The sequence below is a fragment of the Sebastes fasciatus genome, chromosome 11 (genome assembly GCF_043250625.1).
Source record: "Sebastes fasciatus isolate fSebFas1 chromosome 11, fSebFas1.pri, whole genome shotgun sequence".
Taxonomy (NCBI): domain Eukaryota; kingdom Metazoa; phylum Chordata; class Actinopteri; order Perciformes; family Sebastidae; genus Sebastes; species Sebastes fasciatus.
In genome coordinates, this window is record NC_133805.1 from 25,988,872 (window position 1) to 26,007,652 (window position 18,781).

The 18,781-nt window shown below is 39.9% G+C and overlaps 1 protein-coding gene across 2 annotated transcripts in view; it reads left to right on the forward strand.

The window, feature by feature from the left end:
- LOC141777532 (guanine nucleotide exchange factor VAV3-like) overlaps positions 1-18,088 on the forward strand; it is a 61,411-nt gene extending 43,323 nt beyond the window's left edge. For both annotated transcript variants that reach the window (XM_074651851.1, XM_074651852.1), the window contains exons 24-27: positions 639-726; positions 1,829-1,958; positions 15,137-15,285; positions 16,639-18,088. In XM_074651851.1, coding sequence (XP_074507952.1) covers positions 639-726; positions 1,829-1,958; positions 15,137-15,285; positions 16,639-16,680 — 409 coding nt within the window. In that variant the 3' untranslated portion in view covers positions 16,681-18,088. The remainder of the gene's footprint in view (positions 1-638; positions 727-1,828; positions 1,959-15,136; positions 15,286-16,638) is intronic.
- The last annotated feature ends 693 nt before the right edge of the window (positions 18,089-18,781 follow it).

Genomic DNA, 18,781 nt, shown 5'->3' on the forward strand with positions numbered 1-18,781 from the left:
GTCAAACTAGGCAGCGCTGATCAAATATGAATCAATATTCTGTTACTGTAATGCCTATTTCCCTCCTCAAATGTTTTCAGAAACATCTTGTAGTGTACTGTTTAGCTGTAAAATGAGAAATTTTGTGACCCAGCAGCCATGTTGAGATCAGTTGAGGAAATACCAAGCACCGCCCACCAGCAAAAACAAACAAAGAAATACTTTTAATTATGTTTTTTTTTCTTGCTTCTCTTGTTAATTACTTGATACTTTTAGCTCTTAATGCCTCTAAAAATATTTCAGATGAAAGATCAGAGAAGGAAAAACACTGTATGGTATAACTGCTCACAACTCCTGTCCACTATAAGGCATTATGACCTTCGATGAAGGGTCACAAGTAGACTCTGGTATGAATTCCTCGTACAGGGTAAGTAATCCTATGGTGCTTCTATTATTATCTGATTTGAGTGAATTGGATCTGATTTCCACAGCAGGGATAACCCAAGGTGTTCATGTCAAACAAAGTTGCTTGGCTCAGCTCAGCGTGGTAGCCGACAGTCAGCTGAGACAGACCTTCGTGATGGTTCACCATAGAGACCGGATTGATGTGGAAGCATGTATAGTTGATTAGCAGCCCATGTCTTATTCATTCTCCACAGGTTCAACGATAAAGTCAAGCACATTAAGATTCTGACCAAGGACGGCTGCTTTTACATCGCTGAGAGTCGGCTGTTCAAGACCGTGCTGGTAAAGGTTTTAACTTTGTATGGATTGAAGCTACTGTAGCATTAATGAGTATAATCATTTTGACATATTTGCTTTTGCAGCACTCTCTGGAGATAAACACCAGCATGCCAATGAAAGATTTACTTTTGTTTATGTACAATGATAAAATATGTCTACTAAGTGGTTTATTTCTATATTTGTGTTCACACTCAAAGCTACAAGGGGATGTTGTAAGCAACTGCCTGTATCAAATATTAGCTTGTTTCCAATACTTACATTTGAAATGGGTAGAAAGAAAGATATATTGCGTTTAATTGCCTTTCTTAGGAGGGTGTTTCTGCAACTACGGTCACTTTTTCCCCTTCCAAATTATATAATTTTAACCATCAGAGTATGTAATACATATAAACAATCTGTAACATGTTTATTTTTTATGGTTTTTATCACTTGTTCTTACTAAGTGTCCTTACCGAGTCATTAAAATAATTTTCATTTTATATTTTAGTTCATTTAAATTTCCTTTTTTAATTCCTATAACATTTTTAAGAAATTTAAATTCATGTTCATCAAGCTTTGTGCATCATTGTAAATATTGATATAAAAACATTTTTTAGAAATAGAAAATTTCAAGATTTTTTGTACACCCTGAAAAATATAGACAGTAACCATAGATGTCAGTCTTCATACACAAAAAAATATAAAATATGTTGTGTTTTATGACAATAGATAGATATTGCAATTCCAATGTCTTTACCTGAACACCTAAAGCTGTTTCAGTAATATTAATTTATTTTTTAAGTGTAGTTCAAAATACACAATCACTTAGCTGTATGGTAATGACACACAATAAATACTACAGAAAAAAAGGTGATCTTAACCGTGTTTTTCTTAATCTTGAGGGTCACCTATGTGGGTGACCTTTTAGTATGGCATTCGTTCAGTGTCGCGGTAAGGATTCTGAAAAAAATATAGTTGCGGAAACACCCAGGAACACTTCTTCAGTACTGGCTGCTGTTATATTATCAAGATCAAACAAGCAGCTCCTCCATACCCAACCTGCCCACATGCCTTTGCTTTCATTTCTGTACATTTGTTTTTCTTTTATTGTGCTTGTTTTACACAGGACTTGGTGGAATACTACAAGCAGCACTCTCTGAAGGAGGGTTTCAGCAGCCTTGACACCACTCTGCAGGTCCCCTATAGGGAGCTGTCCAATGGAAACATGCCCAAGGCCATTACCAAGGCTGGCAGTGGTGAGTCCGCTTCACAAACATCCAGGTTTCCTCCCTGACACTGTCTGACAGAGGGAAATACTACCAGATCACATCTCGATCCGGTTACAGCTGAACAGTAATTCTAAGCATTTGTTTGACCTGTTTGGAGTACTGGAGGGGTGAGTTGTGCTACAACAGTCCAGTTCAGAAAGAGTAAGGTGAGTTGTTTTCCCCTGGGAAGTTGACCTGCCTGTAAAGCCTCTCTGTGTGACCCAAACAGTCAGTGGAAACTGATATTTCCCAGATCATCAAGTAGAAGCAACCAAACAAGCTGAGGGCAGAAACAGTATCTCACTTGCTTTATTTTGTTACTACAGACCAGCTAATGTACCGTGTGCCCTCACCTTTAAGAGCTGTAAAAAAAAAAAAGTCCCACCTTATGTTGCAAAATCATGGTGTCAGAGCAATTGCTTTGTTATTAAGTTAAAATTAAGTTTCATCCTATCTCTGACGTGTGAGGCATGCTAGAAATATTTAGCGCAGCATAATTGTGATGGAATAATTGATATACAAGTTATCTTTGGAAGGAAGAGGTCCGGAGCTGATGATGTCTTACAAAAGAAGGTTTATTGAAGCTTGGCCAAGGAGAATTGACAGGTCTCCACAATAGATGCTCTCTGCGTGAAGGCCTCACAACTCTGCCCTTCCTCCCCGGTGCTCAGTGTCTTACCCATTATCATGTTATGACTTACTTCGTTCCTCTGGCATCTCTGACCCTGGTTGCCCTAGCGACTGGCTCTACGGTCTCCACTACAGGCACAGCTGTACAGATAACGGTGGCTCCTCTAGACAGGACTCCAACCCAAGAATGTCAACAGAGGGACACTCTGACAAACACTTTGACCTTTCTACCAATAAGAGAGGAATCGATGGAAAATTCCATCACAATAATGAGGGATTCCCTGTGGGACAGCTCAGGGAGAAAGACAGCAGCTTGACATTTTTAGCTTACAGTATGTATGATGTCATCTAGATTCAACTACATACACAAGACCTTGGTCTGACTGAGTATGGATATGAAATGTTTGATAAATAAACTAGCAAATAGTGCTTTGTTTAGTTCAGTGATGTAAAATGTCAAACTGAAAAATAAATATATTGTCAAAATATTTTATATAAATTGGCTTTAGAATAATTCAATGACAATGAGTTTTATACTTTTGTGTGCTATATAACATTTTTCAATATGCTTCTATTTATTCATGCTAAATGTTTTGATAAATGGAAAGGTGTTGAAATTCACACCATCAAACAATCCATTACTATCAATATACATTCAACCTTTTTTATCTAGTTGTCGGGGAATTGTAGATGTTACAATTCCCTTTTTTTTATGACAAAAAGAAATGAAAATAATTTAAATATAAAAATATAAATAGATACAAAAAAGAATGGTGTCGTCTCAGTGGATTTTGACTTTTGCTAAAAGTGAACTTGAATAGAGCATAACAAAACAATTGTACAGGTAACACTTACATTTTACAAAAGTCAATTAATTAAAGAAGGAAATAGACAAATGATTTATCCAGTATTGACCCTTTGTGTAATTATCTGATAGATGTTATGCATGTTATGTGGCAGACCCCATCTATTAGGGTCAAACTAACATTAAATGATAAATGGAAATAATGAGAAGCTTTCACAGGGTCAGAATGAAACTGCTGAAGTACGTCACCGCGCGGTGAAGAGGTAATTATTGACTGTGAGATGTAAAGCATCATCTTAGATGTCAACCTGCTGGCATTAACAGGCATGTATAAAATGTATAAATGCACACGTGTGCTTAAGTTCAACAAGTCCAGTCCCTGCGTCATTACTGGCCCTCGGAGACAGAAGCAGATGCTCGTTCGCTCTGAGGCGGCATGTGAAGGAGGAGAGTAGGTGAAGAGGCATGTTAGGAATGGAGAGTCTGAGAGAGCGAGGCAGAGAATGTGGATAGAATGAAATGGACAGAAGGAGGGTAAGAGCTGGAGAGAGAGGTGGGAAGTCGGGGGAGCAGGAAGAGGTGGAAATGGCAAAAAAAAAGTGTAGGAAGAGAAGGGAGGGGAGAGGGAGAGAGACAAAAATGAGGCACACAGTGAGAAAGACATGGATGTAAGAAAGGGAAAGAGTGAGATAAATGTGAGGTAGGGGAAGTGTAAAGGAAAGGAAAGGGGTAGAAATGGAAGTAAAAAAAAAGACTCCATTTAGGAAAGGGTCACCGTTAGCTGTTTGTAGTGGACAACAAAACAAAACAAGCGTTAGATGAGAAGATTGATGAGACAATTAAAATATAGCTATTTATGCTATCTTAGATTAGTGTAAAGACTAGAAACAGGGAAACAGCTAGCCAGGTTCTGCACCCCTAAAGCTCACTAATTAATACATTTACATTTTTAGATTTTATTATTATTAAATTTATATTACATAAACAACAACACGTGATGGAGAGGTGCAAAAACCCCTCAGAGGGGCTCGATCATGGCACTCTTCGGTGCATACCTTTTATCAATTATAAAAAAAGAATAAAATATTAAAAAGGATGGTTAAGAGAGCGAGAGAGAAGAAGAAAAAAAGAAAAAGATAAGATTACACACACTAAGAGACATCCATATATGCGAGTAGACAAAGTAATAGAATAGAATTAGATTAAGAATTAAGATGCTCATCATTAAAAATTCATTATTAGTAAGCAATTTACAGAGATTGTCCATAAGGAAATCATTGGGGAGATAAAAACAAACCTTTAACGTCTTTCTTAATTTGTTCTGGTGCAAACTTTAAAATATGAGATGGCAGAGCGTTCCATATCGCTGAACCTCGGTAAATTAAACCAAACTGTAACTGAGATGTTCGACACATAGGAGGTCTGAATTTGTAGTTATTTCGAGTCGAATAATTGTAGAATTGTTGATTAACTTGATAAACACTGAGGATGACGGACTAGAAAAACAAAGGTTGAGATGAATGAATTTGATGTACACAGTTAATAATTCTTAATGCTCATTATTATATCTCATTTATTTAAAGTGTGAAAACTTTTTTCAATTATTTCTTGGCTGTAGACTCCAGCAAGCTGAGGAACCACCTCCTGTTTCTAATTTCATATTTTACTTACCGATACAAGAGTGGTATCAATCAGTCCTGGCAAGAAAGCAAGAATATTTCCCCAAAATGTTGAGTCTTTAAAAATGCAGCCAAACTGTACAGATTACATTTAGAGTGATCCAATGGAAGTGCATTAAACCTGCATTCCTTCTAACAGCCAGCAGGGGGCGACTCCTCTGGTTGCAAAAAGAAGTCTGATTGTATAGAAGTCTATGAGAAAATGAGCCTACTTCTCACTTGATTTATTACCTCAGTAAACATTATAAACATGAGTTTATGGTCTCAATCGCTAGTTTCACGTCTTCTTCAATACAGCATGATGTTCATTTAGTAAATTATGGTCCCATTTAGAGTCAAATAGACCAATAAGCAAATGTTTTTGTCTTGACAACTTTAACCCTTTCACAGTGTGTTTTCAGCTCATGAAAGTTAGTTAATTTTAAGCATTTTGGTATCCTAAAAATGTCTTATTGATCGTTCGGTTGTGCTTAGCTCCACCCTCTCCTGTCACTTTTGGTTGCAAAAAACCAAATGAACCAAAATGCTGAACTCGAGGCTACAAAACTGCAGTCCACAAACCAATGGGTGACGTCACGGTTATATATACAGTCTGTGGATCGAGCTGGTACAATCCTGTTCAGATTGCAATGTAATCCACGTGCGTTTGCGCCTTGAATTAACACGTTTTGCCTTACCCAGATAAGACATCCAAATACAGATGGCACGTTAATACCAAGTGTGAATGGGGTAAAAGAGAGACACAGGTTACAAAGGGGAGGCATGGGGCGAGAGAGATAGCGGGAGAGCAAAAGACAAAGGAGGGAGTGAGAGAGACAGTGAGTGAAGGAAATAGAAAGGAGCTTCGGCAGCTCACCAGGCTTAGCAGAGAGGTCCCAGTTAGGGCCCAATGCCCCAGGCAAGCACCAGGAGCTTGCTACTCCAAACGTCACACTCCGCACGCTGTTCAGCTCCGAGATGGCTTCACAATTTTCCTGACAGGACATGACATTTCACTTGGGCTGGCAGCAGAGAAAACTGTGTGACAGCCGCCTGCCGCTGACACACACCTGGGGGATACCCCTGGTCCAACCGAGGGACTGCTGCCTGTTTCCACAAAACTGGGAAAAGTTTGCAAATATGATCTGATGTAAAAGAGCAGAAAGCAGCTGGAGGTAAACTGTCTTAACTTAAAGAGAGGCGTACGTGTAAACAACCACAGCCGCTGCAGCAGAGGCAAGCAGACGAACGCGTGGAACAAAGTCAAAGTTAGCCCTTTGTGTCTGTTCGGATGTAAAATTCTGCTACATCCTTGTCCCTCTGCCTCCTTTGGCAGCGTCGGTCTCCCAGCGCATCAGGCTTCAAAGCAGCTCTGCGAGAGGTGTGTTTGTGCATAGCTGCCATTCACCGCGCTTCCTTCAGTGAGAAAGCCTTGACAGACCCTCAGTGCATTCTGGGATAGATTATTATTGCCTTAAGTCGTCCACCCCCATAGACAGACTTAGTGTGGGCACCGCGTTCTCTGTCTGGTAAACAGCCTCCGTGGAAAGACAGATGTCATGCCAAAACAAAAAACACACACACACAAAATGGTTTGAATCTCAAAACAGACACCTCATAGCAAAGAAAACAGAAGGCAAGGCTGAGCAAACAATCACAAGATGCAGAACTATTGAAAAACCATCAAAACTTTGGAGTAATTTGTTGGGAGAAACCCCAGCTAGCATCTTTAATTAAGTCTGACTGAGTGCTTGTCGTCTGTGTATGTGTGGGAATGTTAGGGATGGGAAATAATTAAAAATAATTTTGTAGTCAGTGTTATCGAGGATATTCTATTCTGTTGTCTTTAATTAATGATTGTAAGTGAATATTATAAAAAATCTGTCAAAATGAGATCTGAAAATTAGGGCTTGCAGCGGACTCAGTTTAAAAGCTAAAGTGAAGATACTGGCATCATATGAGACTAGAAAACCTAAGGAATCCATTGGTACCAATGTCATAATAGCTTGTCGCAAAGGAGGTTAAATAATACTCCAAACATATGCTAAATTTTGTAATAAATATAAACATACTAGGGCTGTAAATCGATTAAAATGTTTAATCACGATTCGTCCTATGATTGTTCATGACTAATCGCGATTAATCGCAAATTATTCACACATTTGTATTTGTTCAAAATGTACCTTAAAGGGAGATTTGTCAAGTATTTAATACTCTTATCAACATGGGAGTGGGCAAATAGGCTTGCTTTATGCAAATGCATGTATATAATCATTATTGAAAATCAATCAACAACACAAAACAATGACAAATATTGTCCAGAAACCCTCACAGGTACTGCATTTAACATAAAAAATATGCTCAAATCATAACATGGCAAACTGCAGCCCAACAGACAACAACAGCTGTCAGTGTGTCAGTGTGCTGACTTGACTAGGATTTGCTCCAAACTGCATGTGATTATCATAAAGTGGGCATGTCTGTAAAGGGGAGACTCGTGGGTACCCATACAACCTATTTTCATTCACATATCTTGAGGTCAGAGGTCAAGGGACCACTTTGAAAATAGCCATGCCAGTTTTTCCTCGCCAAAATTTAGCACATTTGAGTCCGCTACAACCTCTGAAAGATCAGTTGTGTTAATGTGTTCAAAAAATTAGTGGCGTTAAAACAAATTTGCATTTACGCGTTATTATCACATTAACTTTCACTTTTCCCAAATACATACATTTGCATAAAGCAGCATATTTGCCCACTCCCATGATGATAAGAGTATTAAATACTTGACAAATCTCCCTTTAAGGGAATGTGTGATTAATCATGATAACTATGGACAATCATGCGATTAATTGCGATTAAATATTTGAATTGGTTGACTTCCTTATATAATTTAAATATTAAATAATTATGGTTGTATGTACAGTCAACGTTTATTTATATCTGTACACATAAAGTATGTGTTTACGCTGTATCTACTTCCTGCAGGTTTGTGTCTGCTCTGGTCAGACCAACAGTTGACACGTATTGGCCTGTGTTTACTTATCCCTGTGGGGGAGAGGAAGAAGGCACGGAGCCATATTGTTCTGATGACAGCAGGTGGTTTTCAGAGTGCGAGGGTCCGCTGGCTCAGATGGGATTTTATATGAGAACAGAAGCTGTTGGTTCTGCGGCGTGGATTGCCTTGTCAGGGCGCCGTGCTGTGCTCAGACGTATACTTACCCCCATACTGCTGCTTTTGCTCACTCAAAAGGTTGCTATTGCTGTGTTATGCAGTATGACCTGGGGATGATTATAGAAGCTGCACTACATAGCCAAAGTAGACCGTTGAACACCTGATCTTTAAAAACCATGGGCATCAATTTGCTACTAAATACAGACGTAGGCAAAGTTGTTGGTAACGTTCCGTTAAAGAGAGAAAAACCCACAATGGTCACTGAAATAACTTGAAACTGACAAAAGTAATAATAAATAAAAATTCACTGAAAATTAACTAATGAAAATCAGATATTGTTTTTGAATTATGGTTCAGCAGAATCATTTAAAAAAACAAACTAATGAAACTGGCCTAGACAAAAATTATGGTAACATTAACTTAATATTTAGTTGCACAACCTTTTGAGGCAATCACTGCAATCAAGTGATTTCTGTAACTATCAATGAGACTTCTGCACCTGTCGACAGGTATGTTGGCCCACTCCTCGTGAGCAAACTGCTCCAGCTGTCTCAGGTTTGAAGGGTGCCTTCTCCAGACAGCATGTTTCAGCTCCTTCCACAGATGTTCAATAGGATTTAGATCAGGGCTCATAGAAGGCCACTTCAGAATAGTCCAATGTTTTGTTCTTAGTCATTCTTGGGTGTTTTTAGCTGTGTTTTGGGTCATTATCCTGTTTGAGGACCCATGACCTGCAACTGAGACCAAGCTTTCTGACACTGGGCAGCACATTTCGCTCCAGAATGCCTTGATAGTCTTGAGATTTCATTGCACCCTGCACAGATTCAAGACACCCTGTGCCAGATGCAACAAAGCAGCCCCATAACATAACCGAGCCCCCTCCATGTTTCACATTAGGTACAGTGTTCTTTTCTTTGGATGCTTCATCTCTTCGTCTGTGAACATAGAGCTGATGTGACTTGCCAAAAAGCTCCAGTTTTGTCTCATCTGTCCAAAGGACATTCTCCCAGAAGCTTTGTGGCTTGTCAATATGCATTTTGGAAAATTCCAGTCTCGCTTTTTTATGATTTGGTGTCCTCCTCGGTTGTCTTCCATTAAGTCCACTTTGGCTCAAACAGTGACAGATGGTGCGATCTGACACTGATGTACCTTGACCTTGGAGTTCACCTCTAATCTCTTTGGAAGTTGTTCTGGGCTCTTTGGTTACCATTCGTATTATCCGTCTCTTCAATATGTCATCAATTTTCCCCTTGCGGCCACGTCCAGGGAGGTTGGCTACAGTCCCATGGACCTTAAACTTCTGAATAATATGAGCAGCTGTAGTCACAGGAACATCAAGCTGCTTGGAGATGGTCTTATAGCCTTTACCTTTAACATGAAGGTCTATAATGTTCTTTCTGATCTCCTGAGACAACTCTCTCCTTAGCTTTCTGTGGTCCATGTTCAGTGTGGTACACACCATGACACCAAACAGCACAGTGACTACTTTTCACCCTTTAAATAGGCAGACTGACTGATTACAAGTTTGAAGACACATGTGATGCTAATTACAGGACACACCTTAGTTTAATATGTCCCTATGGTCAAATTATTTTCAATCTTTTCTAGGGCTACCATCATTTTTGTCTAGGCCAGTTTCATCAGTTTGTTTTTTAAAATGATTCTGTTGAACCACAATTCAAAAACAATATCTGATTTTTATTAGTTAATTTTCAGTAAATTTTTATTTATTATTACTTTTGTCAGTTTCAAGTTATTTCAGTGACCATTGTGGGTTTTTCTCTCTTTAACGGAACGTTACCAACAACTTTGCCTACGTCTGTATGCTGCTGCAACAGCCTCAACTCTTCTAGGGAGGCTCTCCACAAGATTTTGAAACCTGACTGCAGGGATTTGTTCCCATTCAGCCACAAGAGCATCAGTGAGGTCAGCTACTGCTGTTGGGCAATAAGTGGATGTTCAGACCGAAAACAGCCATGTGTTAACTCAAAGGAACAGTGTGTAACATTTAGGGGGATCGTTTGGCAGCAATAGTATACAGCATAATATTAATAAGTATGTTTTCTTTAGTGTTAAATCACCTGAAAATATTTTTTTTTGTGTTTTCGTTACCTGAAAATGAGCCGTTTATATCTACATAGGGAGCGGGTCCTAATCACGGAGCCGGCCACCATGTTTCTACAGTAGCCCAGAACAGACAAACCAAACACTGGCTTTAGATAGGGACATTCGCGTTTTCACAGAAGGTTATGATACTCTGAGAAAGGATTTTACAACTGTGGAAAGTTATCACAGCGGCAATTATTTCATCTTTCATCGTAATAATCGCGCGGCCAACAGTAACACAAACAAACAGTAAGTAAACAGTAAGAAATATACTGTTCACATTTGATTGGCCACTGCAGAGCCCTGCTGGGTGACATTGTGTTGCATTGTGGCAAAAGTTGAGCCCGCTTCAGGTTTTTTTGCTGGACGACCCTCCATTTTTTTGTCGGAGCCCTCTGCTTTGGCACCCTAACCAAAGATATTGCTAAGAAGTGACAGCCAATTGTTCGTTCCATTGCAACATCAGCGCCCAGCAGGAGAGCTATTCCCATTATGAACTGACTCTATTGTCGTATTTAATGTCTCTACTGAAATGGCCTGTGTTGAACAATAAAAATATTATAAATATGCACAATATTATAACTATTTACTTACTTACAAATTTATTTATTCAACTTTTTTCACAGATTTTGAGAGCAATCTCAAACGTTTTCATGTCAAGGACCTCCAAAATACAGTAGATGTCCAATAGACCACAGACCATGGACGTATAAGAGGTTGTGTCCTGTGCTTTTGCCCTGCATGTTAGTAAATAGCCTACAACTCCATTACATTAGTCATGCTACTAGCACTACTAGCTACTGGCTGATAACCGGTTGTTTGGGAAAAGAGGCGTTAATACATCCACCACGGTACAGGCTTACAGCATACAGCCCATGGGTGTATTATAAGATCATAAAAGTGATGAATTACAGACAATATATCCATTATTACAGCCGTATACAGCTAGCAGGAAGCCGGCAGAACCGGATATGTCATATGAGCGTACGGGGTGGTGCAGTCCCGTGGGTCTGATGTTTATTATGCCGAGGAAAATAACTCTGGATTTGGCATTATACAACTTTTAGGACATAACGATTTAAATGAGGGCTATTTAAGTTTTCGTACTGGGAGGTTGATTTACCTAAAAAAAAATTATGCTGTGATTTACAGACGCCTCTTTATACATTCATGGCTATGGACTCATTGGTGTTTTCAGTCCAAAATGGCGGCATCTAGCACCTGTTGTCAAAAAAGCACCAGAGTTTCATCTCTTTGCTTCTATACTCTCTGGCCGCGCTGCGTTGCTGGACTGGCCTCCTTCAAAGGAATGAGGAGGCTGTGGATCAGGCCTGGGTCACAGCAGTTCACCTGGGTCACAGCAGTTCAGATCATCCCAAAGGTGTTTTGGATGGGCCTGAGGTCAGGGCTCTGTGCATGCCACTCAGGTTCTCCCACACCGAACCATTTCTTTATGGACCTGGTTTTGTGCAGGTTTGTATTGTCATTTCAAAACAGGAAAGGGTCCTCTCCAAACTGTTACCAAAAAGTTGGAAGCACGCTATTGTTTGAAACATCTTTGTGTGTTGAAGCATTAAGATTTAATTGAAACTAGGAGGGCATAGCCCAAATAATAAAAAAACAGCCCCAGACCAAAGTATGTGAACATTTCTGCATACTTGTGGACATGTCAAGTTAAGTGTACTGTATGTAAGTTAACTACTCAACCTTTTATTGGTCAGTATTACACAAACATCATGTGCCAGGTGAAATGACAAATTGTCTGATGCTTTCACTGTTTTGCCCTCCTCTCTCACTCTTCTCTCTCACCCATCCTTGCTTTTTGCTTGTTGTTTGACTTTCCCAACTCCCCCCTCCTCTCTGTCTGTCTCTCCTTTACCCTCTCTCATACGTTCTTTCTGTCAAACTTATGTTTACTTTGCTTATGTTCTCTCTTTGCTCCCACTACGGCCCGCTCCGTTTCTCTGTAGTTCCTCTTGGCGGCTGCAGCTTTGTTCCTCCTTCCTCCTCGCCTTTCTGGTCAGGTACAGGTACATCTTTTCTACTCTCTTTGTCTCTCCCTTGCTGTATGCCCACATTTCCAGGTTTCCAAAGACACACCGTCTTGTTTTCCCTTGTCTCTGTTAAATAATGTAGTCTAATGATGCCGCTTTTTACGTCACATCGCCCAAATCGTACGAGTTGTCGTGTGGGGAAAAAAACATTCACGTCAGTCTCCTGTAATTCCATTTCTGACAGCTCTGATATCTCCCACTAGGTGCAAACAACTGCAGAATTGTCAGCAAACAAGTGGCAAAGAGCTATAAAGCTGCCATTGCTGGCATTTACATTTTACTAAAATGCAACGGTAACATTATCAATTCTATTATAATATTATCTGATTGAAAGGGGACATGCACTTTCGTTTAAATCGAACCGAAACAAATATGTAACAAAATAAAAATAGCTAATTTACTTAAAGCTTGACTGGTTTCAAATCTGTGGCCGGGTCATAAACTTTCTCATTTTACAGCGAAACAGTACACTACAAGATGTTTCTGAAAACGTTTGAGGTGAGAAATAGGCATTACAGTAACAGAATATTGATTCATATTTGATCAGCGCTGCTTAGTTTGACCGTTTGATCGGAGTTTACAAGCTCCGTGAGCAGGGATTGACAGCTGAATACTCGGCTCTGATTGGTTGTTTTTCTTCAAACTTGGTACAATCTTGCAAATGCCATGCACTGGGAGCACTAAAAGGAGGCAGAGGAAATAATTGTTTTCATCTGCCTTATGTACTACTGTCAGGATATTGTTACAAGTTGAGCAAATATGACAAAAAGTTATCTTTTTTTTATTATTTTATTATTTTTTAGGGCTTTTATTGCCCTTATTAGAGCAGCTGGAGATTGACAGGAAATGGGGAGAGAGAGGGGACGACACGCAGCAAAGGGCCGCAGGTCGGAACCACACCCGGGCCGCTGCCAGAAACTCCTCCGGGCAAGCCATAGGTCGCCCCCAGACAAAAAGTTATTCTTATTAAAGGTACCAACTCCAGCTTTAATATTAACTTTTAGGTGTGACTACAAGGCTAGCAATGGTAGTAACCATCCTGGGATAAAGAGAAAATGCTCACAAGTTGGAATAGAGGGAGGTTTTCCCAGCAGCATAATAGTCCATTAAGATTACTCTGTTTGTCCATATATGCATGCATGCATGTGTGTGTGGGCTCGAGCTTCTGTGTTGGTATGATGTGCCTGTGTGTGCATTGGGGGGAGTAGATGTATTCCTTTCATCCAGCATATCTTCCCTGTTGTGTCACCTGTATTTCCACAGATAAGGTAAACAAACCTGTGCACACCTGTGTTCACAAGTGATGAGCCCTGACCTGCATGTGTGGCTATAACCTTGTATAATCTGATAAGTGTTGTGTTGAACATTAACTTTTAATGAGATCAACACATGACTTTGATATCCCATGACCTGTCATCTCTACTGTGTTTGTCACCGCCAAGCTGGGCGTCTCTATATATTTCTCCCCTCATCTGTGGCTTTTACACAAGTCAAGGCTCTTTGCTGCCTCATCCTTACAAGATATCCATAGATATTTTATTGTGAGGAATGTGTTTCATACCGTTGTAATGTTAACCTTGTACAAACTACGTATAATGATAATATACCACTCTATATTAAAGGTAGAGGAACCGTTTTGTTGAGTTTGCTCTGTGATTGTCCTTGGAGTCCCAAAAGGCACCTGTTTGGAGTGAACCTTGAGTTAATATTTTTTGTTGTCAAAGTTTTATTAGAATTTAAAAATAAGATAAAATAAGTCCTCTTCACCCCCTTTGCCATCATCCCTGATGGAGGATATGATGTTGTTCCATAAACTGGAAAAAATTTAATTTTACAGATCAGCCCAGTAATTTGACTTTACCTGGCAGCCCCTCTTTATCCTTATTTTGACCGACGGACTGTGCTTCCGTATGATTAAGACCACTTGTATTTTTTGTAGTATATGTTTTAATTTTAATTGGACGTGGTGTATTTGTGCAGACTAATAGACTTATGGCATATGAGATGTATTTCTCTCCATCAGCTAAAATGTATGACATCATGAAGTTTGAATTATGTAAATAGAAATGACCACTAATAGTTCATTTGTCCATTTGTACATGGTGCTTTGTACTTGATGTCACTGAGCTTGGTACTTACTGTATGAGACGACTCAACGCATCTTGATTGAAGCATTGAGTATTTGATGTAAAGTCTATCAGCCTATTTTATCTGTAGTTTTGGATTTATCCTTTAATTATTATTACTGTCAATGTATAAGTTATTTATTATTATTTATTATATTTTTTAAATCTTATTTTCCTTTCATTTTTTTTTCCTCTTCCTTTTTAAAAAATGTAAAAATTCAAGGTTAAATTTCACCAAGCATCCTTGTATCTCGATATATGATTTAATCATGCTTTGTTTCTATTGAAAGATGATAAATTATGATATTGAATTATCGCCCAGCCCCAATCCCAAGGTGACAAACCTAAGAACACCTATAAACTATGCTTTTAGATTCTGGTTAAATGGTTGTATGGAGCGTGACTCTCTGATTTTTGTGAGTGTAAAGGTTATTGGTGGACCAATGAGAGGAGAGAGACACATAACCACAGCACCAGAGATAATATAGTTCTTGTCCATTTGTAGTCCAATAGTTGCTCTAAGAAGTTCATTAAATCACTGAGAGTGTTCTCAGAATATTTGTGAAATGTAGCAGAGATGTCTCTCAATAATAAGACGAGATCTCTTTGTCTCAGTGTTTTCTCCCAGGGTGGTCGGTATCGCAGTGGCACGCTATGACTTCTGCTCCAGAGACACACGGGAGCTGTCCCTGCTGCAGGGAGACATCATCAAGATCTATACCAAGATGTCCAATGGGTGGTGGAAGGGAGAGGTCGACGGCAGGGTAGGTCTGCTAGAGGATGCTGTCATTTGATTCCATCTTTACCTTGGTGTTTCTGCACCATCTATGCTGTTATCATACACAGTGGTAGCTATTGTAGAATTTCTTTACACATATTCTACATATTCATACAGTATTATTACACATCCAATTGACTGGACAGTTCGCTCTTAAATATCATGCATTAAAATTGCGGTATCATGGCATCATGTTAGGCTGTCAGTTAATTTGAATAATAGTTATGAATGTCTACCCTTTTAGGGCTTAACGGGGAATACACTTTTTTAAATAAGTCTTCTTGTCTGAGCAGTAGAGTTTCAGTGTATGTACTGACCTAAATAGTCAATATATATTTTATTGTTTAAAGCAGGGCCTGAATTGGACCAAAAAAGGTGCCAGTACCCTAATTCAGCAGTTTCGTGACATAATCTTTGCACGCATCTTGAATATATTTATCTTTATACGCATATCTTTAAACGTATTTTTGTATGCATTTCATTACAAACAACATACATTTCCACAGTTTGTCCATACATTTATTTGGTAATTTTTTTTATGTAGCTATTCATACAAATCAAATTATGCACAAATATAATAAAACCAACTAAAAATATGATATCTTTTGGCCTACCAATTAAATTGGATAATGAGAAGGAATAGCAAAGGCAAGTCCATGATGAATGGGCTTTAATTTAGCTCCAATGATGCAGTCACATCAAATGTCACCTTGAAGTAGGCTGCGGTGTGTCAATCAACATAAATTGAGTATAACTGAAAACATATTATTTAAATGTCTTCCTTTATTGTCTGGTAAACAACATTTATCCCCGCCTGCCATAATGTTAAATACATAGCATGACGGAACAAAAAAGGAGAAAATAGAGAGTATGAGAATAAGAATAGTATTTAACTTATTTACATTGTTGCATTGGATCAGGCCTGAAAACATTTCAGCACTGGTTTAAAGTAATTAAAGTTCATTCAGTAAGTTTTTGACCGTACAAATACTTGATATGTTGGTGCCTATAGTGATGCAGGGGTTAAAAGAATTGTTGGACATAATTGAAGGTGTTTTGTGGAAAACTGGAGAGGGTTCATGGCACCTGCATGGAGGACGGTTTGATCTTGGCAGGGTGGGAAGCGGTAGTTGGAAACTCTCTGTATGTGTGTGCATTACGTAACCTCTGTGAAGCTCCTCACAGTTAGCGCCCTGTGTAGGCACAAGGACTGCAGCGTGAGGACAATTCACCATTCAAAATTGAGAGAAAATGGGGAAATACAAAAAAGTACATGAAAAATATATATCCTGTCAAATGTGCTGCTGCCTGAATTGTATCCTGCTTTGTTGCTTCTCAGATGGGCTGGTTCCCCTCGACCTACGTGGAAGAGGAGGAGTGACTTTGCGGGCTGAATGACATTTAATTTGGCGTCCATTCAAAGCCAACCACCTCCAGCGAGCGCCGTGCTGCTCGGCCACTCTCTGTGCCCCGCGAGTCAGATCTCTTTGATAAAAACCCAGAGACTCGGACTAAAGAGGAAGTGGCGGTGCCCCTCGAAAACCTTCTCCTGCCCTCTGACAGACTCTCACACGGAGCAGATGTCAAATCACAGATTCCAGGAGCGTCACACCATATCTCGCCTCTCTGCGGCCCTGTCTGGCCCCGCGGCCCACTGGGAAGTGCATGTGCTGTACCCAGATAACCCTCCCCCTCCTGCTCACCTTGTCTTATTATTGATGGCTCCATTGGCTGGTGTGAGACTTGCCTTCACTGTCATCATGTTTCAATACCAAGGAAAGGCTCAGTCACCCAACTGGAACACAGATTCTGCTGACAGCGCACCGCCCAGGTACCGCACCAAATTGAAATGCAGGAGCGGAGGAGCTTCGACTGTTGGAACACCATAGCTCTCTTGGCTGTTCAGACTTTTGTGTTCAACTTTCTGTCCAAGACTTTTATTTTTAACAGTTTAAATCACTGGACTGATATAAACTTTGTGATATTTAATACAATCGCTGAATTGTGATTTGATGATGTTTTTAAAAAAAGGATGGAAAGCTTTCAGTACCACAGCGTGAAGGATTGATCCGTCATGCACGTGTGGCTTGTTTGCCATCTTAAGTGAAGTGATTTGGTCATATCATTACAGCACAACACGTCCGAAGACGAAATAGTAGATAATGTTGTTGTGGAAAGTGTTGAAATCCACCGCTGATAAAGCTATGTCTCCAAGATTTGATTTCTATTCTGTCATTTCTTTTAAATCATTGTTTAGTTTTGAATCACCACCTCAACTTTAAGAAGCATTTCCATGAGACAATGGATTGGTGTCAAAATTAAAAAACTAGTTCACGATGCAATAGTTCAACATTTTGGAGAATACACTTATTTGCTCTCTTGCCAAAAGTTAGACGAGAAGATAGATACCACTGTCTGTTCAATATGAAGCTACAGCCAGCAGCTGATTGGCTTAGCTTATCATAGAGACTGCAAACAGGGAAACTGCTAACCTGGCTCTGTCTGAAGGTAACACCATCTGTCTACCAGCACCTCTAAAGCTCACTAATTAACATGTTTGTGTAATCCACACAAAAAACAAATTGTTGGTCTTTTGAGGGGTTGTGTGAGGGACTATTTCGGTGACTTTCTGGAGACTCGCTGGTTTTCTGGCAACCTCACAGCGACGACAAGACTCCAGGAATTAGTGAGCTTTAGGGATGCTGGTAGGTCTGTATGTTAAGCTAAACCAGGGATGGAGGTAATGAATTACATTTACTGTTGTTACTGTAACAAAGTAATCTTTTGTGCCCTTGTGTACTTTTTGAGTAGCCTATTTAAAAGACAACAAAACATTAATTTTACTTTACTTAAAGGGGCGGTTTGTAAGAACCAGAAATGCTTGTTAACAGCGACACCTGTAGCCGTGAAGTCAACGAAAGTCAGCGTTGGAGACACCGGCACCCGGTCGGAGACGATAACGTTTCTCGCTGCAGAGCCCCGTCACTTCACAAGACACGGAAAACATCTGTTGGTCTGGAGGAGCTGCAGCAGTTATTTCTGTACAAACTTCCACTCTACATTTACTAGATATTCTCAGAGCTAAACTAACTCTTCTGCAGTGTGGAGTGTGCGCGCATGCATGTGAGGTGGAGTGAGCTGAGTGAAAGCAGGCAGGCAGAGGAGCAGAGGAGCAGAGGAGCAGAGGAGCAGAGTACAGCAGAGACTTCGGCCTTTGAGACCAAAGCTACGGTCTCCCCCGCGTCCTCCGACCGCGGCCAACACTGTTTTGCAAGACGGGCTTCACTAGATATAACTTTGGGGTTTTGGTGCTTCCATGTAGTTTGTGTTGGAGTCTGAGTCTGAACAGCGTAGCCACGCGCGAACGCGCATATGCGAGCGCGCATGGGACACCGACCCGTGTGATTTATACATGTAAGAAGTTACAAACAGTCCCTTTAAGTATTCTTCATCTCAAGTTCTGTACTTTATTACATTTCAAG